We start from the raw sequence: 24,732 nt of genomic DNA, 5'->3' as shown, positions 1-24,732 counted from the left end.
CTAATCACTGCACAAGGCTTGCTTCAAGTCCTAGTACCAGCTGAGCACGATTATATCCTTGAAAATAATTCTTCTAAAAACCATCACCACATAATTTTCTATTTTTTATTATATTTTGATTATTTTGGTGTCAAATTTGCCAACTGGGATCAAATTTGCCAAATTTATACCAATACTTGGATATTTAGGATTTTTTTCCTAACTGCCAATTCTATAAACTCAGATCAAAGTTTGAAGAAGGAAGACTTTACATTGTATTGTATAACACAATTCTTTCCCCACTCCTCCCTCCTACCTTTGAAGCCCATTCTAAGCCCAAACTGTTTTTTCATACTTGTCTGAATGCCTAACACAGCAGAGCTTTGACCTTCTAATGCACATACAAAACTATTGAAATGGAATTGATTCTACACTATATATATGTGGAAAAGATATTTAATTGTAAAATAGAAAAAGTAGTCCAGAGTACAGTTTTAAGGGTAATTCTTCTGTGTACAGTATAGGTAAACTAGACTTTTTGCTTAAGTTTATATAAACAATTCCATAAAAGCAGTGAAACATGGAACAACAAAGCAAAGCACAAGGAGTTTTATCTTACAAAAAAGGAATCTGCACAGTAGTTCAAAATTTAATGTAACACAGCACTGAACAATCTTAAGGCAGCTCAGTCTAAGCACAGGACTAGAAGCCAGGAACTCCTGAGATCTATTCCCAGGTCTACCACAGATTCATGTGGTCTTGGGCCAGTCGTTTAACACTCCCTGTGTTGCACTTATACCAGTTATAAAATTGAGACAGTAACACTCACTTACCTGCCTCAGGCAGTACAGTAAGTGTTCTTTAAAAGATTTTACAATGCTCTGAAGATGAAACGTGCTATATAAATCCTAAGCATAATAGATCACTGCACAGACACACACAAACACAGTATCACAGTGAATAACAATGATGCTAGGTAAGAAGAGCATCACTACAATGTAAAAAAAAAAAAAAAATTACCTGCCCAATTGCATAATTAAAATGCAAAAGTCCATTTAGAAAAAAATGAATCACTGAAATAATTTCAAGGCTATTGGGGAAAAGATCAATAGGAATATTCTAGAAGAAATGCTATTTGTGTTCCAGTGGAGACGTTCTTTTCTATTAATTACTGAACTTTAAAATGTTTGCACAGGAAAATTATAAGACACACAAAGTGAAGTTTCAATGCCTCCACTACCAAATTTTAAATTGCCCCTAATGTGTAAATTAAAATTTTTTTTGTTCAATTACAAATTACATTCTTCCAAGAAATATACCATCCACAATAAAACTGGCTGCTAGATTACTTCAAAGGACCTATAGGCTAAACATTTTTATCATAATTTTTCTCATCTTTGCTGAAAAATACCTATGCAAGATGTATGTGTAGAAATTATAAAAACATGCAGCATATGTACAAACTGAAAAGTTTAAAAAATATTAGCTTCATATACATGTAAATCTACTTGGATATATCTGAAATTAAATATAAAAATTTCACCACCTAAAATAAAAAAAACCAAAAATGGTTTTCAGAGAATCTGAGACAACTACTTAAAGCTGTACAAAGATTTCCACCTGGAAATGTCTTATTCAGAGAAGTTTAAGTTGTTACCATGTAGAAATAACTGTTAATTAATTTTGTCACATAATTAATTTTTAAGTTGTCATCTTAAATCAACAACATCACCCTTAAAACTGTTCTGTTTTTCAGAAGTTAGATTCATACTAAAATCAAAAATTTCACAAAAACATTGGCTTCTCGTGTTTTTGGATCCCTTCAAAAAGATTTATCAACTCATTTTGAAACTGTAAAAAAAACAACTATTTACAGTATTTCATTTTAAATACTTTTCACAATTTCTAAATTCAGAGTTTTTATGTTACAAGAAATTCATCAGAGCTCACGGCTTAAGTCCAGTTATCAACTTGTAGCATCTTCTCTATCATGTAATCCTGTGTCTGTACCTATATAGTGTACAGTTCAAGATTGTACTGCAGGTTTTTGAAAGTAACAGGCTTTGCAGTATGTTCATTTTTTATTAAACAGCTTCTTTATTAGTCTGGAGGCGGTTCATTGCCTCTAACTTCTGCCGATAGGCCTCTGCTTCTTGTTCTTTCTTTAGAAGCTGCTGACGGTATTTTTGTGCTTCTCTGTTTGCCTCATCCAGCTGTTTCTGAAGAGTTTCTCTTTCCTATTAGAAACAGAACCAGCAATATTTCGTCAAATATGTATCAAATACAAGTTAAAATGGCAAATACTTTTTTCCTTTACATGCAGCTCAAGTACCAGGGTATCATGTAGAAACTGTTCAGTTCTTACTCAGGCAAACCTATACAAATGCTGCTGTGTAAATCAGACATGAACTATCACACCAGACAAGTCCCCACAATAAAGCTTGAAGTGCAAACATACTAAACCCAAATTTCTTTAGCTGCAAAGACACCAAGCAAGTCTTCATGGAAAAAGAGGGAAATAAAAAAGTGGAAGCATGGTGATCTAATACTAACATACTATAATAACACTTCTTCAACTATTCAATTCCCTTTGTTACTTTTTAAAATTGGATTCCAATCTAACAGGGTTGTTCATTTCTGTTGTACTTCTAATCCGACAGTATAATGAAAAACTGTTACCTAACAGCAGTTTGCACTGGAAAGTGACAGCTGCCCACTAACCAAAACATACGCATTAACTGGTTACTAAATGAAGATATCTGAAGTGATTAATACTGTGCAACCCAGAGGTGTAATTCCATCCCCAAGGACACCACATTTTTATGAATTAACAGGCATTTAACTAGGTAAGCTTTTTCAATTCAAAAGGAGTAACTTAAGACTCCACCCTGCATCCGAGTTTATTGGGGATGGTTATAAAATGGTTTCCAAGCAAAATAATACAGGAGATGCCACTTCCTATGAAGCTGCCTTAGGAATTAAGGAGAACGTATTTCTGTCTCCAGTGATGTCAGTACTGTGATTTAGTTTGATGCTGCACTGAGACCAATTGAAAAAGCAATTTGCTTGGAAAGTAGTTCTGTTTTGATCTTCCACCAAATACCATTTCATTGAAGTGCATCATACTTTTATGAGTAAGATAGTATCTGATTTCAAATCATTCTTTCCATTGTAGTTGTTAAGCAGCCACAGGAGGGACGTTGTGAGAGAAGTAAGCGATCTCCCAGAAAAACAAAACTTATCAGTGAAAATAAGTTGCCTTTTCACCTTATTCCCATCCCAGCAGTTCAGTATCACATTCCCATCTAATACCTCACAGTTGTTAGAAGTTGCTCCCCCCACACCCCCATAAGAGTATCCCTATTCTTCACCTCTTTGATGCACTCACATATTTTCATAGTCAGAGCCTGAAAATACAAAATACTCTGCCTCCCTCCTACTTGCTACTGTTCTCAGTACTTGTCACAGTCACATTTAGCAGTCACATGCTGTGCTGAATGTGCTGGAATATAATGACAGAGGTGATCAGATCATTGCTAACAGCAGCATCTGTATAGTAAAAAACAACAAGGGAAGGAGAGATGTTATTAACACATTATAAAGACTAGCTATAATATGGAACAGAGCAAACTCCATTAAGTGCAACTTGATTTTACACAGGGCTTTAAGAGCTGAAGGAAGCTAGCTAGGGTTTGCTTCATTTAAAGCATATGCTAATAGAATGAAAGCTCATATGATCTTGCTTACTTATTTGAAAAGGAGGTTCAGCTTCCACCTCTGGAAATTTGGATTCTGTTTTTTAACTTTACAAATAGCCAACTCATGTAGCAACTAGACTGATGAATGACAAATGAATGACAGAACCTCCAAGGACCTGAAAGACACCGAAGATGTTCCAGCACCAGTCCCACCAAAACATGCTGTTATTTCTGTGAGGGATCTATGTAGTGTAAGGGGAGCCAACAGCTTACAAGACGATTCTCAGGGAAGCAGTCAAAATGATCCTGCTACATGTGGAAAGCAAACTTTCCCTCTTGAGGGCACTGAGCTCTGGGATATACTGCGCTGGGCATTATTTACCTCGTGAATATGTCACATAAAAACTATCAGAAATCTAATACTAGCAAGAAGCAAAGCTGCTCTATCCACTGGGCTGCAGAAGAACGGGAACCACCAGTGGCTCACTGGCCAGTGGTTCTGCAGGGCATTACAAAAAGCAAGGCACTACCACTATTATGGAGTGTGTGCAGACTGCAAACACTTGGGAGTGAAGAGGTTCTCGGATCGCACCTTAGGAGTATTTCCCAAAGATGAGAGAAATAGAGCCGTGTACCCATAAGGAATATACCAGACAGACTAGCAATTCAAACCGTGTAGATTAGTCCAACAACTAACAGGTGTAGTTTTTAGACAGTTATAGTCCTAACGTAAACAGAATGAGTTAAGGAACTGAGGCCAAGTATACTGTCCATCTAGGCAGTGCAAAGAAACCAATGCTTCTGGAGCAGCAGTGCAGATCTACAGCAGACTGAACAGTGAAAACTGGTTCCTTAACTCTTACATCTAGAATAGGAAGGACTATATCTCATTTATTAATCAAATCCAGAACGCGTTCCTAGGGCATTCTTTAGAACACAACTGAAAGTGTTCTAATTATCTGAAGTCCTTTTGTATCAGTATAAAAACCTATCCAGGCAAAAACTGTATTAGAGGATACTAAGTGCTCTTAAGAAATCTTCTGTTTTATCAGGAAATTGTCTTCATTACATGGAACTTTTCTTAAATCTTTCTATATATTGACAATACGGACATCCATAACTAAAATAACCAAACCAAGCATTCTTTTTAACAGAAAAAAAAGGGGATATGAATTCACTAATATAATTAATTTACAATTATGATAATTTTTTTAGTCTAATGAAATTACTGTCCTGGTTCTAATGCGTGTCACCTTTCAAACATGAAACATGGAAAAAAACTAGTCAGAGATGAGAATAAAAATAAAAGTCACTGTATGTTAATGAATTATGCATGAAAATGAAAAACAGAGTATCTGTGTGACAGGGGTTTTTTTGCTGCCATCCTATGTTGAAAATATCAAACTGTTTAGGAAAACTGCTATCACTGTTCAAAATGAGCTGAAATGTTTGAACTTAACAACCCAAAAGAGAAAAATAAAAAACCACCACTACAGCTTTAGTTATTTACAATACTTTCACAGGAAGGTTTGTCACCTCACATGACTAGTAGGGTGTTCCACTTCAAGACTTTCAAACTACAGTTAACTGTCCATACACTATGTGTTTAAAACAGCTGAAGAAAGCATTCTTCACCTTGAGGCAACTCTTTATAAAGAAATAAAGGAATGAATCACAAGTGAGGTGAAGAAACCAAACAGTAAAAGTTGTCTACGTCTAAAAAATATTTTAATGAGGGGAGGGGTCCTACTCCCTCCAAATTCACCTATCACCTTCTATGATGATGAAGTCTGAAGTGATGACTTTGACTTTATATGCACTTCTTTAATGTCCTTGTTACCAAAATGAGGTAGCACCATAATGCTGTGAACCATAGTAGGGTTCCTGAAGTCAGCTGGCCTCCACACAGAGGCAGAGGTCTGCATGTGCATCTCCAGTTGTACAGACAGGGACAAAGTCAGTCATCAAAACTTGCACTTTAATGTAACTGATAAAGTAACTTGTTTAAACCAACTGCTTTTGATATTTGAGAAATGTGTTTAAAATCTATAATTGAAACTGGTAATCCCCTTAAAAATAATTATTTGTACTGTTATACCAACTATCTGTAATTAGGAATAGGTCAATTTATTCCTTAACCAATCTAGATTTTTTTTCTTCATCTAAACAGAATTTATTTTAATAATTAAGGAAACATAATTTCCTTTACGAATAATTCAGGCAGATGTTTAAAAGTGTGAACAAAATAAATGCTTTTATTGTAACAGTCATACATTTTAAAAAAATGCAGCAAGAAAATTTCAACTGTCATGATAATCTGTAATGACCACAAAGCTGCGAAGGCTGAAAGTATTTGATGTGACAACTTAGGGACAGGGAAAGCAAATGATGAAAGATGGTAATTGTTATTAAACATGGATAACATAGCACATACTGTACAACAAAAAGTATTCAATTAGGCACAATTCGATAATATGGACAGAAGTTGGAGAATACAACCTTGAATAAATGAAATATCATGGAGTTGACAAAATGAGAACTTACAGCCTAGTCAAGGCAGACAGCAATTTTCATAAACTTTTGACCCAAACTGTTCAGCACAGTTAGAAGTAACAGAAGGATAAATGAGAGGTCAACCTATTGGAGCTAATATAAAAAAAGCTACAATTTTAAATTGAACAGCTACATCTATTTGTCATATATAAAATGAAAAGCTCTCTGTTGTTAGATCTTCCACACTATAATTTAAAAAAAAAAAAAGACGGTGCAAAGACATTTAACAGTAAACTGCTTGAGAATTAAAAAAAAAAAAAAGACAGATAAAAATTTACAAACACAGAATCTTACTGTCTCACATTTCCATTAGCGGTTATCTAGATATCATGAATGGAAAGGAAACATTGCTAAAAATATGATCTCACAATCAGGACAAGCATGTGGTCCTAACAGAAAGATGAGGGTACAGTACTCTCATTCACTGCTAGCAGAAAGAGTCAAGTCACTCAATAATACATCAGTACCTAGTTGTAAAAACCAGATAGCGATCTTGAAGGAAAAACAAAGAAGTTATCATATACTAAACAAGTGCCACTTTAATGTGCACAACAAGAGGATGAAGCAAACATCCCTCCTATATTCTTTTTACAACAACTTTGTAAAAGATGAATTCCAGTAACAGGAGAGACAGAACAAGTTCTTGTTTCACACACTTCATTCTGTTGTAACACAGAAATTAAACTCTAGAACACAATAAACCACAGCCAGATGCTCAGTGCTGAACACTCTGGTTAACACATATCACGTAATATACTCCTTACTTCTATTTCTGCAGACTCCACACGATTTTCAACAATCTCAATGCACTGTCTCTTCACTGGTGGTTCTTCGCTTATCACAGTTTCTTCAGCAATGTCTGTTGCTGGAACTGTTAATACTAAAAACATATTTGTACACATAAACACATTTATTTCAAGCAGAATTTGCACTATATACAATTCATACAAGTGATTTTATTAACCGCAATAAAATGTAGACTTTCCCTTATGAAAACACAACTATATAATGAAGTGCACTATAAAGTCAGCATGGGGAATATTTCGCTGCTTGCATGCTACTAAGGGATTTTAAAATTCTTTGTTACTGAGGTCTAGAATAGTTAGTTGTCAGTCTGGACACTGCTGTTTTTCACAGAGTAAACAGACATGGAAGTGAATTACAGCAGTTACCAGTCTGTCAATTCTGTAACTTATGTAGCAGACCACCTTTACAATGTTTCTTAAGCAAATACTAACTACAAAACTGGGTTTTGATTTTGATTAATTAGAACACCTTAGGTAATCTGAAAATCCAGTAGTTATTAATCTTGAAGGAAAAAAAAAATAGGGATCTAAAGAAATTAACACACTAATTTTCTCATGTAATCATGTGGCAAATGTCATAACTGTTACTTCAATTACTACCTACTCCCATTCATGCTTTCTGATAACTAGCTGTACTTGTTCAGTCAGACTATGAAACAAATAATTTGTCTCCAGTGTACAACTCTTCAAGATCCACACTGAGAGTCCTCATGAAGAAACCAGAGAAGGCATCATTTTTATCTAAACAGTAGTGATAGAGCATCTTTAAAAGAAACCACTCAAAACACATGCATGTCACAAAACAACACTTATTATACTAACAGTTTCCACGAAGTATGTATGGCCCAACAGGGCAATTTGTGTCACCCTGGCTCCACTGGTTCTGCCACTGTTCCTCTAAAAACCTCAAGCATGCAAGGCTTGGCTTTTGTTCTGTTAAGAACACATTCCATGGGACTTGCACAGCTTGCTACACGCATCAGGTTTCTAAATCCAAGCCTCACCTCCCACAGTATTTCCAGTCAGGCAACAGCTAAGTACTGGAAGAAGGCTTTCATTTTACTCCATCTTCTAGTTTTCATAATAAGTTTGCAAGATTGAAACTTACTGAAGTCAAAGCAAGTAGTTATCACTCTTTCCTTAAATGTCCCATTTCTCTTCCATACAGTTTAGTAATTCTTCCATTCTTTGTCCTAATGCAAAGACTCGGCTGACACGTGCTAACTCACTACCAGTACATGTGGTAGCTCATGTGTCTGAGCCTTTTACAGTCTACGAATTCAAAGATGTATTGAAATTGATAATTGCGTAAAATTGTCCAAGCTATTTGCACCTAACCATTTATTATTATTACTATAACTAAGATAGTTCCTCTAGCTTGAACAGTACAAGTTTCCACTCACCTTGCTGTCCATCTGGCATGGTCACAATGATTGGTTGCCCTATTCCACTGGTTGGAATCGAATGAAGATTCCCAAGCTGAATGCCGTCTGTAACTATAGTAATAACTTGCTGACCTCCAGAACTGACAACTTGCTGAATAGCACCATCCACAGATTCTGCAGTCACAACTTCTTCTGTGGCCACAACTATCAACAGATTAGTAAAGGGTTTAAGCTAATTTATAAATTAAGCTTTCGGATTTCAAATGCATTTTGATTCTGCTGAGAAAAATTTCTTCCATGTCTTTCAAAATTTGATCCCTGCCACCCCCCAATTAATGCATTACTAGGTATTATATTGTTAATAGAATCTTTCACCAGGCCAACATAAAGCACTAACTTTTTCAAATACACATGTAACTCCGTCCTGTTTATCTTGCTCAATATAATATTTTTTTATTTAGCATGTTTCCTAACAGATACATCCCACTCAACACTGGCACTTTGGGTTCAGTAATAACACAGCAGCAAGAACAAGAGTTGTTTTTGAGAATACAAATAACCTGCATTGTATACAAGCTGGACTAAGTCACACTAACAGGCAGAATTAAAAAACAAAACAAAACACAACACAATCTTGAAACTACTCCTCAACCAGTGCCTTGCCAGGTGTACCTCTGGACCCAGGCCCAACTTCTCTGCTTACCACAGTGGTCTTCAAGATAACAACAGACTGAAGGACCTCTAGAGAATCTTAAAGTTTTGTCTGTACTACATGGGTACTTCAAACACAAATTTATTTATTATACAAAGTATGAAACAGGACTAAAGGAAAAGTTCTGCAGAGTTGACATTTTTACACCTTTGAAGGAGAATGATAAAGCTTAAAAAGTAAAATAAATATTGTATGTATATAATTTCATAAGTAAAAGTAAAAATAAAATATCCCAGCTCAACTATTTCAAATTCATTATTCAATAATGAGCACACATAAATCAAGGTAAGATAAGGGAAAGATTGCATTCAGAACTACAACACATACCACAGCTTGAACTATACACTGCAATTGGGGTCTCACACCACCACCCTTATTTTTTAAGACAAGATACTGAGACAAAGAGCAAGATCACTAGTAGCACAATCAAATAATTTCGAGCACACTAACTCTGTATCTTCTTTTCAATTTGTCCAGGTAAAAGCAAAGCCTTTGATTTAAATAACAGACATTAGAGTGCTTTCTATCTACAGAGATGAAATTAAAACCCTATAGAGTGTGTTGTGATGCTCCAGATGAGAGAACATAGATAAAACCCTGAAGCTTTCATCTTTTAAATTAATTACAATAGAACATACACAAAAATCACTCTGTTGTTCAAGTAATGACTGCAGTCATTGTCCTCTGAAGATCTTTATGTTCAGAGATTACTGTCCTATAGCACTGCTTAAATATTCACAGAGTGTTTATTCAGTAAACCAAAACAGTAAGTCCTACATGAGTAAGTGGTGTTGTATTGAACTTGATTCAGCTTCCAAGTAAAGCAAGAAACACCATCATCACAAAAATTTCAAGTTGCAAGTGCCCATATGAACTGCTGTGGCAAACACCTCTGATCTTTCAGTTTCAAACTCAACACTGGGCTTTTAGTTCTGGAAGGAAACATTATTAGGATTTCTTCAGATGTTGAAAAGAGGATATTCCATATAAAATCCACCCATACTGTTCTTATTCCTTCTTTGCTCTCTCTGTTTCTATATCCATATAATCACTAGTTAATAAACTACTTCATATGCTGAAGGAAAGCTGAAGTCATCTAAAACAGCAGCAGTATTGTCACGAATCTCCACATTAATGTGCATTTTCTGCAGCACGTGCGGGGGAGAACACCTGCACATACAGTAAGACATATGCCTAACTCCAACATAAGCACACCAAATACTGTATTCTGAATATATATCTTAAATCCGATTTTTCTCTAATCCAAGTTCCACACATACATAATGCACCACGTTTGTATATAACGTCCATGTCCTCATATACACTTCATGTGAGTAACAATTAAAAAAAAGCATGGTTTTATTCAGCTCCAGTGAGAAGTACCTTTTTTTCTTTGGTTTTAAAAAATTGATGTGTTTTTAACTGTAAGACACGAGGAACTAGGGGAAGGAGATCAGGGTAAAGTTAACTTCAAAAGAGGAGAAAAACGTAGACAGGAACAACATAAGAGGCAGAACCTACCTGCTTTGCCCAAGTTTATACAGTCTTAAATACAGGAGACTAAATACAGAATAAGAGCTAAAACCAGAATTCTCAATCCTACAGTTTTTGAGAGTATTTTTAAATGGATCTTTTACAAGACAGGCACAAAGAGAAGGTTGTTTTTTTTTTCTGTGGTTTTCTTTTTTCCTCTTTTTTCTTGAATACACTTACTAGTGATGCCCAGATGACAAAAAGCTGCTTTTGTATTCTTTACATTTTATAAACTATTAAAGGAGTAAACATCCAGGAAATAATTTGCAGACAGTAAGATGCTGCAAGATTGCCCATACATCCGTATAAAAATCAAAGCAGAAGAACTGAAATAAACAGGAGGGTTAGTTATGATGCACACTGCATTATTGAACGTGGGAAGCTACCGCATCAAGACTTCAAGCGTATTCCTGCCTGTTGTCTCACGCCTCCACTCTAAAAATTTTTATCTTCAGTGGTTTAGTGGCACGTAACATAGGTTACACTGCACCACTGCAAGGCTAGGGTCATGAAACACGAGACCAGTTAGTTACCAAAGTCTACTACTGAGTCCTGGATACACATTTAACGCTCTGTAATCCCATGCAATCCCTTCTCGAGTTTCTTTCCCCTGCAATTAGATCTGAATTTCACTGGAATATATTAACTGATTGAACATACCAGCAGCTTATTCTGGAACGAAAGGCAGTGCATTCTGGTTTTAAATCTTTCACTTCGCTTGCAATATTTAAATGTCATAAAACAGTACAGCTGTGCTTAGGTACTGTTTTGAGAAGTAGTATAAGAAAAGAGATATATTAAGTAGTCCTGCAGGACTTCAAAATATTTAAGAGATAAAAAACTCTGTTGGAAGGTGGCTGTCATGCCAGCAAGTCTGAGAGTACAGGTCTCTTCTATATTTTCAGTGAAAACTCTGTCCATAAGAATGTCATCTGTGGAGCTGAATTCTGGAGAATTTTTAAGTGTCAAAGACTTTGGCCACGCAAAGTATCTCAGTTCTGTAAAATTTATCATACTGACCATCACCAACCAAAAAAGCAAAACAAATGTGTTTCTTTAGAAGTGTGTTTAGAAAAAATCAGGGTACCATAAGCATCATAAATCCTTGATCAGAGGGCTGTTGCTCTCCATAGTGATCTCCATTCACCAGCTTTACAGTTAGGTTCACCTTACTGCATATCGCATCACTAAACAGTGCCCAAAATCCCAAGCTAACCTGGAAATAAAGCTAATAGTGCTACATGTCAGTGTAACAAATATTAAATAAACAAAAAAGCAATCTGGCCTACCATAAAACTCCAGTAGCTACAGACATACCATACTGCCCAAGAAAACTGGAGAGCAATGTATGCAAAACAGCACTGAGCAGTTAAAGCATGCATGAAATACTTCACAGCTTTCTTCAGAAAGCCAGGTCTCCACCAAAACAGCTTTGGGGAGTCACAGAATAACACACGTTTTTATTCGAGTACATGGTCTGCTTCAGAGACAAAACCTAGGGATTTCTGTGTGCCAAAGCTAGCTAACAAAGAATTAACATAGCACTCAACCTCCTAAGTGCTAGTTCTACGTGATTTTTTTGTATAATGGCAAGATATTAATATACACCTAACCGGAAAATATGGTCTGGAACAGAAGTTTAGTGGCATCCTCTTATAAAGTAACTTGCAATAGTTCAGAAGCTTTTGATCACATTTTAAGTTTATTGTAGATGCATTACAACTTGCTTAAATTATAAAAGGAGGTATTTTCCTGGCTTGTATCTCTCTCTCTCTCTCAAACCTGTCAGTGGTAATGACTAGTCTTTATAATCCACTTTGATGCTGTAAGACTCACGACTGCCATTTCTTTCTTCACTTTGCTTGTTGCAATGAACAGAAGTGGAAAAGTACACAAAGTAAGCAACACACTACTCAGAAAGAAGGGAGAAAGATACCCAGGGCAACTTGCAGAGTGTGAAACCCTGACCAAAGTTGGGTTTTTTTTCCAGACAAAGCAGTAACTGTCAAAGGTCCATGGGGCAGGGGTGAAGGGGTTAAGAAAGAGAAATGCAAAACTTGGGAACTAGGGGCAATGGAATTCTTTGTGCCTTTCTGGCTTCTTGTCATGCCTTATGAAGTAAGAGTGTGCATACAACTGCAGTGAGAGATGCAGGCTGCTGCTTACTAGGAGAACAATAATGTACTGCTAGGCTTACATATACCTGAAGTGCCATGACAGCATACCAGCCTCAGGTGTGACATACTAACCACTACATACTATTATAAATGCAAGTAGAATATCTCAATGTTGAAAAGACGACCCACAGACATTCTAATGGGCAAACTGCACATTAAGATCACCAAATACTTTTGAGTGAAAGATTAAGAAGTATATGCAGACAACATGGGAGCCATTTCCCAATATTTAACAGAAAGAAGCATTTAAAGAAAACATTCTCCCACCAAATGCAACTAAACTGTATGTAGACAAAGATGTAAATTCAATATCCTGAATTATGTTTGCTTTCAGCAAGATGAATGTTACTCACATTAGGCCCAGAAATACCAGTCGTGGTCAGAAATCTTACTAAGATATAATTGTACATATGAATCTGGCAACCTTCCAGGTGAAAAGAAAGGAAAAATTTTGTTCATGCTGAAAAAAGGAAGGAAGATTGTCATCTCATTTCTATATGAACTGTATCTCCAAAAATGCCAGTTCTGTACTTCAGGTTTATTAAATGAGGTTAAATGACTTAGGTTTTCTAACCTGGTGTTTCTGAAGAATTAGACAGTGGAGCTGATGCTTCTGCTAAAGCTGCCAATGTGGCTAATACTGACGTTGATGAATTTCCAAACTGTACAGCAGACACTCCTGTTTCATCTAGAAGGATGAAAGAAAAAAAAAATTTTTATTACTATTTATTTTATTACTATTGCACTGAAGCTTCTAACACACGCCGTTCTCAGCAACATTCTGCTGAGCCAAAGTGCTGTTCTGAAGGCAAGTTTGTTAAGCAAATACAGGTTCTGATAATTTATCTCTGTAAAGACTGTTGTTTTAGGAACTTAGATATTTACAACACAAAAAACACTGAAGAGGAACGTGGTAACTATTCTACTCTTACCACCGTTTTTCCTCAAGTCTTTTCAATAGATGGTGAAAATCAAAAGTATAAAATCCCAGTAGGTATCCTATAGGCATCTAAATACCTGTTCCATTTGATGTATTTGCAGAAGATACCAGACCTGTTAGGTTCACCACCCCTCCAGGTCCAATGATGAACTGTGGTGTTGCTGCATGTATCGTGACAGTGTCCGGACTCTCTGGATTCGTATTGATTTGGTTCTGCATTGCAATCTAGGAGACAGAGGTAATAGTATCATTACAACTCTAGCTATAAAGTTGTTATTTATCTTGTAAGAACTAGAACTACTGCACGTTCCGTTCAAACAGGATCTCCCTCATCACACTCATGCAATATATATATATTTACATCGTGTCACATCTTTTGTTCTGTTTAAGTACACAAGATACATTTTGGGGGGGCTGAAATCTAAAGACAAAGAGTCTGCTGAAGTGAAAGAGAACAATGACATACTGCTACTACTCCTTATCATTTCTTGTAAACAAAGAGGACCATATAAAGAGAAGGGCCTTTTGTAGATATGCAAGCCCACCTACCTAAAATACAGGGCTGAAAAACCGAGACTGTTGTGGCACCTACATGCCATGACAATCAGCTCTAACAGCTTTGTAATTGCCATGAATTTTAGATAGCAGTCTTATTTTTGTCTTTCTTTGAATTATTATTGACTTTTCTTTACTATATCCTTTCTGCAATGAAGAAAAGGCTAAAGGAAGAGAAGTTCATACAATTCAAGATTTATACAGTGGCATAATGGTATTTTTCATTTGCTTTCTACTGTTTTCTCAGTAACGCTTAGCACTTAATTTGCCTTTAAGAACACTACTGAAGAGTGAGCACACATTTCCATGGAAGTGTCTATTGTAATCCTGATCCTAATCACAACAATTCAATTCTAGTTTTTCTAACTCAGGAAAAATTGCCATCTCTTCTCTCCTCTCCTAATCTCAAATTTTTAGGAAATTAATATTCATACATGAAGCTCACAGAACACTAGGGTATAGTCAAAACATACTGGCAGAGTAGGGAGTTTAAGTGTGACACCTTGCTTGTGGACTCCACCTAGTTCGGTGCACTACAACACTCAAATTTATGAAAATAAAAGGATACCTATCCTTCATTTTGTAGGTGGTGAAAAATGTTCTTTGGCCAACTAATGTTTACTAACATCAATCTCATTTCTGTGTCATGAACTGGACTGGAGTTTAGCATTATCAGACAACATATGGTCTCACTGCTGCTATATTAAAAACTTAAGTCTATCACATGTGTAAACAAATACTTTGCTGCAAGTTCCCTTAATATCATGAATCAAAAGTTACCTGTAATATTTCTGCAAGGTCTTCATTTCCATTGTCTACCGCAATATCTAATGCTGTTTTGCAAAATTTACTCTGAGCGTGAACATCTGCTCCATACTTTATTAAGAGTTCTACAACTTCTTGATGGTTATGTTCAGTAGCCCAGTGAAGTGCAGTCATTTTGAGCATGTCCTTCGCATTGACATCAGCACCATGCTACAAACAAGATCATTGCATAAACTACATCATTAGGAATATCTGAATTAAATAATGCTGGTCACAGAATGAAGCCCAAAATGTCCTTGCCCATCAGTAATGTCCTGTTATCTTACATTTACAGATTTATTAAAAGTACTTCAATCCAACTACCAAATAAATTATTTACCTCAAAGGATTAAAGACTCCCTAAAACATAAGATGTCTTGGTTCCAAAAGTTGTTACTCACACAATGTCAAACTAGGAATCAGTCTTATTTTGAAACAGTTACAAATAATTCACCTAAAATCATGCTGATTTTAATGCTAAAATAAATTGCAGTTTAGCAGGAAAAGCAAAGCACCCAATGCACACAGTAAAAATATTGACATAATTTCAATGTTGGTTTCATGACTAAAAGGAAATTGCAAATATTTGACCATAAGCCATTGTAATATCCCTGCCTCAGACCTTGTTTCGGCAGTCTTTACCTTAAGTAAGACTTCTACAATGCTGGCATGGCCTTCTGATGCTGCCATATGTAATGGAGTTCTGTCCACTTTGGTTCTGGCATCCCGACTTACACCTGCTCGCAGCAACACTTCTGTTGTTGAGTAGTGTCCATACTGTGCTGCTAGATGAAGTGGAGATGTTCCCAACTGTAATGTAATGGAAGAAGTGGAGTTTTAACAGATGTCAGTATGAAGTTTTGTTCTTATTCTGCAGCTATCAAACTCAGGTGTCAGGCCACCACTTCAAAATCATTTTCCCTTGCAGTCTCAAGGAAAGAAGCTGTCAGGGCTTTGGGCTTTTACAGAGTATGAAGAGGAAAAAAAAAAACAAACAACCCAAAACAACCTACTTTAATTCCCCTCCCCCCAAATAATCACAATACACTAAAAACAGTTCACTGGAAGCAACTTTGAGGTCTGTGCTGTTTTTTCTGTCTTTTGAGGTATGATATTTCAAGGGCCCTAATCCCATTTTCAGTGTTAGTCAACACACCATACCAACATTGGAAGAGACTTCTGGGAGTCACTTAAGTCCAACCTCCCGCTCAAAACTGAGTCAACTTGAAAGACAGGTCACTAAGCAGATTAAGGCTTTTAAGGGTTTGTTAACTACCCTGGAATTTTAGGTACCTGACCTCCTTATGCAACCTATTCAGAAACAGTCACCTCCAGAAGACAACTCAGAGCATCTATACCAGGGAACTCTCAGCTGCACGTTGGGACTACTTTCTTAATTCAGACCTCTTAAATGCATAAACACAGTATCTAGGAAGGTAATTGCTGCTTTCTCTCATTAAGGATTCCAAAGTTCATCTTAAAAGCCACCAGAATGAGTTCATTCACAGTCTGTTACTGAAATCAATAAGAGGTCATATGAAAAAAACAGACAACTTTAATTTTGAATAAAGACATGAGATGATGTGACTGCAGAATTCCAAGAAGAAACTCTCAAGGCTTGCAATATAAATACTTAATTGTAATAATCCTACTTTCTTCTTCAGGTGAGAAAAGTAAGAGGATTTACCGAACACTGCAAAAGTTTTCATTACCCAATCCGTGGTAAAAGGTGCTCCATTTGCCATCAAAATGCGAACTTCATCATCTTGACCTGCTCGTGCAGCTTCTAAAAGTTTCTTTCCCAAATCTACTAGTGACATCTAGTGAAGGTCATAAAGGAATACAAAGAAAAAATAACATTAGTACTATTTTAAATACACAAATGCCACTTTCTAAAAATTATTATTTCTGAACTACTCTGAAAAGTTCAGAAACTGGAGTTGGTGTTTTAGCCACAGGAACAAGCTTTATTGATTGCAATAAGCAGTTTGATTTTAGAATTAATTTTGTCAGCCAAACAGAACTGATGCTGGGGTGAAGAGTTCAACATTGCAATGCTGTAACTGTAGCAGCTACAAAGTTACATCAAACTAAATTTAAACTGAATTGGATGCACATTTCTCATAGCAGAAAGTGGGTTAGAAGCGCTCACCTGATACTGCAGTGTTCTGCAGCTTTGTCCAGCTTTCAGATGGTACTACACCATGGCTATGTCACACGCCTAAAGGCACTACATTCACTTACCCAAAATGCCTACACGTATTTATGAGATACCACTGTGTAAATGCATTTAGACAGACATGAAACGCAACACTTTTCTGACATCTTATCCATCACTATCACTTCATTTTTTCCACTCTAAAATATAACTTCTGTATTCCTAGCTACAGAATGACACAATAAGTATATTATTGTACTACACACATCAGATATAGGAAGTAAAATATCTGCCCGAAAACAAACATTGCCTGCTTCAACTGCCTACAGTTTCTAAAACGTTAAGGGTAAAATTTTGAGACATGACCAAGATACTAGCTAAAAAACTTTCACATCCTCTTTAGATACTCCATTTTACCACACTCAAAGCTCCATATAACACAGAGCATGCAAAACAACAGGTAGACAAACGACACCTATCTATTTTTTGTTGCATCAAAGATTTCCTCATATAACATCTTTTTAAATCCACTTTATGTCACACTTCCTATTAAACCTGTTCAGTAAAGAGAAAATTTAGAACTAAACCACAACTCACACTACTAACCAAAATATATCAGTAAGATTTTAGTCTTGTACCTATGTTTTCCACTACCAGGATGCTAAGAATGGAATTACTTTCATCAGTTCTGTTTCCAGTTAAAAGCAAAGTTAAGCCTGTATTACTCATAACAGCAATTGCAAGGCCACGCAGTCTGTCTCCTACACAAAATTACAGTATATCAGCTCAGAAAGAAATCCCATTAAACATAAACTTCGATCACAAAACAAACATATTTAGAAAGTTCTCTGCACCTGGCTCAACTGGCAAAATCTGTGTGGTATATTGCTCAATCGGCTGAAAACTATTGACTTTGGAAGAAATTAGAAAGGAACACAGAAATACTGCAAATGCAGAACTCCAACATGTATCAGTAGAGCCATGAACTGGAGTAGATTACCTCTTTGTCTACAGAACTGACTGCAGGCATATCCCCTTCACCAAAATCATACTCTACTTATGTCCACCCTTCTAATACACATGGACATGTTGATTTGCCTCCAGCCAGAAAAGGGAAGACGAGCAGGAAAGTGGCAGTACAGGACAAATACTGACAATGGAAAAAGGAAGGAAAAAAGGAGCACAGAGTCAGATGCAGAGGAAGGGACAACAGCTGACTCTCTTCCATAATGAGAAAGAGCAAACAAGAAACAGGAATAAGAGAAAATCTACTGTTTTTCTTAAAGGGAGACACTAGGAGTAATGATATAAAACAGTAATAGGACAGGGAGGCCATCTGGCAAGTGCAACAGTGAAATGAAGGAATATAGTACTCCCTTTACAGGGGACCCCCTTTTTTTGTTTTGCAGGGGGGTACAATTTAAGAAGGAAAAGTGCACACACAGACACACACTTTTTCTGGTGGTCTAATACCACCACGTCAAGGTCCTCAGAAGCAAAAGGAAAGCTGGAGCATAATGCAAAATACTGAAGTTAGGAACTAATTCAGAAAGACAATTCATTTTCCTTTTATTTATTTTTGCTTTAAACACCAGTAGAGAAAAGGAACTAATCAAGTCTCCTTTTGGAATTATAGAATAATTGAGGCTGGGGGGGGACCTCTCAAGGTCACCTAGTTCAATCTCCCAGTCAGAACAGGCCTAACAGGTTCAGGCTGCACAGGGCTCTGTCCTGCTGAGGTCTAAACGTCTCTGTAGATGAACATCCCACCGTGTCTTCAGCCTTGTTCCAGTGTCCAAGCACACTCAGCCTTCTGTATACACTTGTCTTTCTCCACTAACCAAAAAGACAGCCTTGATAACAAGCTTATACTTGATGTCTGTTAGACAACAAAAATAGGTGAATTAAATTACAGTTTACACATCTATACTGGTGAAATACGCTGCAAAGTTGTTACCAAAACCCTATGCAGCAAAATCAAGCAGCAAAATAAAAAAAACAATTATGGTGGCCTGCGAAATACAAGTCTCACTCCCGGGAGATGTTAAGGACAAACTTTAGCCTGAGATCAACACCTTTTCAGAGTCTCTCTGAGCCACTACTGTTGAACACACTATCAGAATGACAGTACATCAGTTCTGATCTCAATGCAAAACTAAACAGCTCTGTACTACACTCACTAAGAGATATTCTAATGAATGAAAAAGAGGGACATGAAAGATCATACATGATATAACCTTCATCACCATGTATTACATTAACCAACACTCTCTCGGTTCATATAAAGTGTTTGCATCTTAAACAAGCACAAAGCATCACAGAAGTTCACTTAAGTTTCATGATGTAAAATTTTAACTTCAGTTAAAATGACATGAATTTATTTTAGAAAGGAAGTAAAAGTTTTGGTTCTCATAGGGTACTCGAAAGCATGCTTGGGCCATCTAGTGGAAGAAAGTTAAAAACCTAGCAAAATTACTGTTGAACTCAAAAATCATGTTCCTAATGCACTAACAACAGCAACTGAAGAGGCCTTTCCAACAAAACTCATGCACATTTAGTCACTTTTAACTAACAGATACCAGTATTCACAAAATTTCTTAAGAATAGTCAATCCAAAGCTGATTTCTACTTGACAGACCATTCCACGGACCAGCACTGTAAGGTCAGGAAACCCTTGAGTAATACCATGCCCCACACTTCCCCCATACTCTTCCACTGCTAGTACTGGGGCATACCAAGAAGGTTCTGCAGTGTCAGAATTTCCCTTTCTTCCCTTTCCAGAAAAATTCTTCAGCTGCTCTCTTGAGATCATTTAGTAACACTACAGTAAGTACAGTGATACTATCAAAAGCAAGGTTCTATATATAGTACAAAAAAATATATTTAAAATTGAAATGAGATTTCCATTTCAAAGCAGCACACTTAGTTAAGTACTGCTGCTACTCCATGTAGTGTTACAAATGAACTCCACTGAACTGTGTTAGAGGGTACTCTCCAGTAACTGTCATTTCCATCAAGCTTGGCTAGCACAACAGCTAGGCAATGCTTTATAACAAGATTCTTTCAGACAATAAAAACATCATTGGCTCTGAAATAAAGTCTTGAGACTGTTATAGTTATTCTTATGGCAACCTGAGTATGTTTTCAGACTTCTAAGAGCTCCTACACAACTGTGTGAACAGAGGGTTTTGTCTATGATTGACTAAATAGGGAAGAGTTTCTGCTGGGTTTGGACTTCTTTGCATTAACCACCCCCGGAACTTCCACATTTCATTACTGCAATGCATTCTCTACAGTATCATTAGCCACATACCACAATTAACTAGTAATTAAAACTTACATCAAATTATTCTTGCTATTTTACTTCTGTTCAATAGGAAATAATACCGCTTTTTTGTACACTTCTTAATTTTTTTACATTCTATAAAACTCTGAACATCATGCTGTTACCCAAGGGGTATATAACAGCATTTGACTGGAGTCTAGGTGAATCTGTGCAAAATGGGCTCTGTGGAGAGGGAAATGAGCTGAAAAACTTGCAGCTTGGGAAGCCTGGGGTACCACATCACAGCCTACACAGACAAGAGAGCAGCAGAGTCTGCAGCCAAAAGGAAGATTGTTTGGCTTAAAATATTGCAGCATCTTTCAGATTGGGGTCCTGCCCCAGGGATCCTGGACCCAGCCTTATCCCCCTTCTACCACTGCACTGGTCAACATCAGATGGTCAAAATTAACAGGCAAAAACCAGTTGTTGCAGGACGTCTGCTAACATGAGATCTTGCAGCCGCCAGTGTACTTCCACTAAGGCACGCTCCTAAAAGAGACACACTTACACTAGAAAGGCATGGACTGAAGCAGTGCAATTTATTGGAAGGTAAACTGAATCAATATACACTGCATCTACAAGGATTTGTGATCATTCCTAAAAAACCCAGGGCAAATTCCTAAAAAACCTGGGCAAAGTTCCATGAAATGCTAATTAAACAGGTTTCCTTACTCAAGTGACGCACAGAACTGCACCAGCTTGAGACCCATCACCCATCATCTCACACACATTACATCTGGAAAAAGAATGCTCTTTTCAGAATGTCTTTTTCTTTCCACCATTTTAGAAAAAGATCCACATGCTTCCCCAGACCTGAACTTCAGAAATGTTGTCAGCGTACTGATTTCAACATTGCACAGTATTGCTAGAAACTCAGAATAGCAATTTCAAACTAATTTTATATGGCTATCCATACCAAGGTCAAAAATAAGTTGAAGTACAAAGAGTTAGCCCTATTTAAATCGTTAATCAAGCAGTTTTGGTCATTATCAGAATTGAAATAACAGGATCAACTTGCTTTTTTTTTTTTTAACATCCTGATGTAACAGAGCAATATCTCAACTCAGAACAACTCTTCAAAAAGTTTTGTATTTCAATTAGTTTCGTAACTTTTAAAGGAACTGGAAGGTCTGCATTAAACCTAGGTATATTTCCATGTGCTAGCGGATCTTAAAACCTGTGGTATGATTTTACTGTATATATAATTTAATAGTGATTACAGCAACATACATGGGGTAAACTCAAAAAGTTCCTATATTGTTTCCTAGAGGAATCATATCTTTCCAAATATATTTTGACAATGATTTCACATGTCATACTTGAAATCTTAAAATAAATATCATAGGCCTAGAGTATCCACACTTCTACTATGATAATAAAAATTACACTACTATATTAACAACGGTCAGCTTTAATTCCAGTGCTTTCAGCTTTCCTCTACGATTGTGTTGTTTGTAACTAAATTCTCTCTAGTTTGTTTAAACAGCAACGTGACCTTCATGTTGGACTATGTATGCATCAGATGAAAAATACCTGATCTGAGCGAAGAGATCAGAAAAGCAAACATATTGTTGAATAGCTTAGTGGTTAAGATAGTCAAGCCTGGATTTATGCAGGTCTGTCCTCCACTTAGGTTTGTACATTAATTTAAATTAGCACCAATCATCAGCATAACTCAAACAAAAACCACAGAAGGTAGAAAAGTATTGTCCTTAAAAAGGAGAGCACAGACTTGGCAGTTATCTGCAACAAAATGCAATGTCTAAAAAATATTAACAGCAACAGGGGTGAGCCACTGACACCGACCAAGATTTGGGCTGGCACTGCCAACAAGCTACAAAGCTTTCGGAGGTAAGTTTGGCACTAGGTATCAAAAAGGCTACATTATGGCAGCTGTGACTGATGTGAAGAACCTAAGGGCTTGTGATGTATCCTCTGAGCTGTACTACAGCCTTAAGAGTATTTCTCAGATTAAGTGAAACTTGAAAATACCCTCAAATAAACATCACCAGCCTAATTAAAGCATCCATTTTATTATGAGGAATCTCCCTCAACAGTTTCTGTCTAGCACACAGGCCTAAAAAAAGCTAGAAAACAAGCTGTTTTCAGCTAAGAAAGTGGGTCATGAACAAAAATCTACACCTAGTGTATGCTGATCTGCTGCGTACACTCTTAACCTTGTTTACACAGCAGATTATGTACCCTCACAAATATTTCTCTGTGCATACACACACTTCAACCAAACTGCTTTGTCTTACTAATACTTCACAAGCCATCACTAGTTTAAAAAAACCCACTGAACTAAAGTACTCCAAGGTGTGCATTCATAAGTTTTAGCACATTTAACTCTTAATATGCAGCATCTGCCATTAAATAAAAGCTGCTTTAGTAAGCAGGTTAAAGGACAACATACAACTGCTTTAGGTGAAAAACTAAGCACGGAAGACTTCCTACAGATTTCACCAACGTGCTAAGAGGCACCATCAGAAACTACTTTGGCTACTAGGAAAGAAAAGAAAAACAACAGTCCGAACTAACACATCTTATCCCACGTTTACGCTCCCATCACACGCTTTATTAAGAGTTCCAAGCCAGAGTTACAGATTTCGGGTGAGAGTCACTGCAGGGGAGGGAAGCGCTCCCCGCCCCTCCGAAGCTGCCGCTCTCCTCAGGGCACCTTTGGCGCCAAGCTCCGGCACGCACCTCTGCCGCCCCGGGGGCGCCGGGCCGTGACAGAAACCGGCCACCCCGCCCCACGCGAGGCCCCAGACCGTCCCCACGCGGCCCGGACCCGACGGCCCGGCGGGGAAAGACGCGGGACGAGCCGAGCCCCGCTCTGCCCCTCAGAGCCTGGGCCCCTCGCTGGGCCGCGTCGCGCTCGCCTGGGCCCATGTGGCAGCCGCGGCCGCCGGAGAGGGGCCTGCCGCGGGCGGGCGCGGCACTTGGGCCCCGAGGCGACCCGACCCCTGTGTCGTGTCCCCCCTCCCCGCCTCGCCGGCTGCGCGGCGGCCCCCGACCCCGGCGCAGCCCCTGCCCCACAGGCCGCGCCCGGCGCCCCGCGGGCCGCCCAGGCCGCCGCCGCGGCCCAGGCCGCCGCCGGCGCTGCCCGCGCCCCCCGCGCGGCGGGGTCCCCGGAAGGCCGGCCAGCGCGCCCGCTCTCCCCAACAGGAAATCCTGGCTGGGCTGGGCGCTGCGGAGGGAGCCGCGGCGCCGGGTTCCGGGGGAAGTGGAATTATTTTTTACCAGCGAAGAGATCAACTTCCACATCCGGTAACAGGGCCCTATACAAAGGCGCAGACTGACCTGGAAAAGCTTGGCCGGCCCGAGGGGGTGAGGGAGAGACGGGGCGCGGGGATGGGGCCTTACCGTGCTGCCGGCCCGGCCGCCGCCGCCGCAACAACAACCAGGGGCGCCGGAGGCCGCCGCTCATCGGCGCCCAAAAGCCCCACACAAAAGTCCCCGCTGCGCCTGGCGGAGGGACACGGCGAGCGGAGGGGAGGGGCGCCGTGCCGCGCCGCGCTGCCCCGCCGCCAGCGCGCACCCGGGCGCGGGTCGGCGCGGGGCGCCCGCGGGCGGCGGCTCGAGGGGCGCCCGGCACTTACCATGGGGTGCGGGTATTATCTTATTACACAAATATCCCCGACAAAAGGGGCTCGGCGGAGGGATACGGCCTCTGTGCCGCCTGCCGCGCATGCGCGGCGGCGCGGGGAAAGGCGGGGAAGCGGGGCCTGGGGGCGCCGCCATGTTCCGTCCCGCTTCCCGCCCGGCGGGGGGCAGGGCGCTGCCTGCCCGCCGCGCTCGGCGGCCGGAGAGCGGCCGCCCCAGAAACAGCTCGGGAAATGAGAAAGGGGGGTCGCCGTCCCGAACGCCGGCCTCCTTGGCGCTCCTTTTTGCCGTTAGGCGGCGGGGGTTCTGAGTCTTCCCGCCTCATGGCTGCTGGGGCTCTGATTGTGCTCCCAGGCGAGGGTGCCCTGTCTCAAGTCAAAGGCTTTGCTGCCTTGCCTTCCCTAGGCAGAGCTTTAGCTATGCTTTAGGATCATAGGGATAGGATTTGCTACGGATGGCAACACCAAAATGGTCCTAAGCCCTTGCTGCTCCATGAGAGAG

At 38.9% G+C, this 24,732-nt stretch overlaps 1 protein-coding gene across 3 annotated transcripts; it reads right to left on the bottom strand.

Moving 5' to 3' along the window:
* Positions 1-421: 421 nt before the first annotated feature.
* Positions 422-24,271, bottom strand: GABPB1 (GA binding protein transcription factor subunit beta 1). 3 transcript variants are annotated; one of them, XM_074916854.1, is made up of 9 exons: positions 24,228-24,271; positions 16,855-16,962; positions 15,785-15,952; positions 15,119-15,313; positions 13,861-14,008; positions 13,418-13,531; positions 8,440-8,625; positions 6,995-7,110; positions 422-2,216 (listed from the first exon to the last, which is right to left on the bottom strand). In XM_074916854.1, exons 1-9 carry the CDS (start codon positions 24,228-24,230, stop codon positions 2,064-2,066), a joined length of 1,191 nt encoding a protein of 396 aa, XP_074772955.1. In that variant the 5' UTR covers positions 24,231-24,271; the 3' UTR covers positions 422-2,063. The 3 variants fall into 3 exon arrangements, with proteins under 3 accessions (XP_074772955.1, XP_074772957.1, XP_074772956.1); XM_074916856.1 differs by having other exon boundaries at positions 13,897-14,008; positions 24,228-24,267; XM_074916855.1 differs by lacking the exon at positions 24,228-24,271 and adding an exon at positions 23,992-24,100.
* Between the last annotated feature and the right edge of the window lie 461 nt (positions 24,272-24,732).

This window comes from Athene noctua, chromosome 13 (genome assembly GCF_965140245.1).
Source record: "Athene noctua chromosome 13, bAthNoc1.hap1.1, whole genome shotgun sequence".
Taxonomy (NCBI): domain Eukaryota; kingdom Metazoa; phylum Chordata; class Aves; order Strigiformes; family Strigidae; genus Athene; species Athene noctua.
This window is presented reverse-complemented; position numbering and strand designations above follow the sequence as displayed.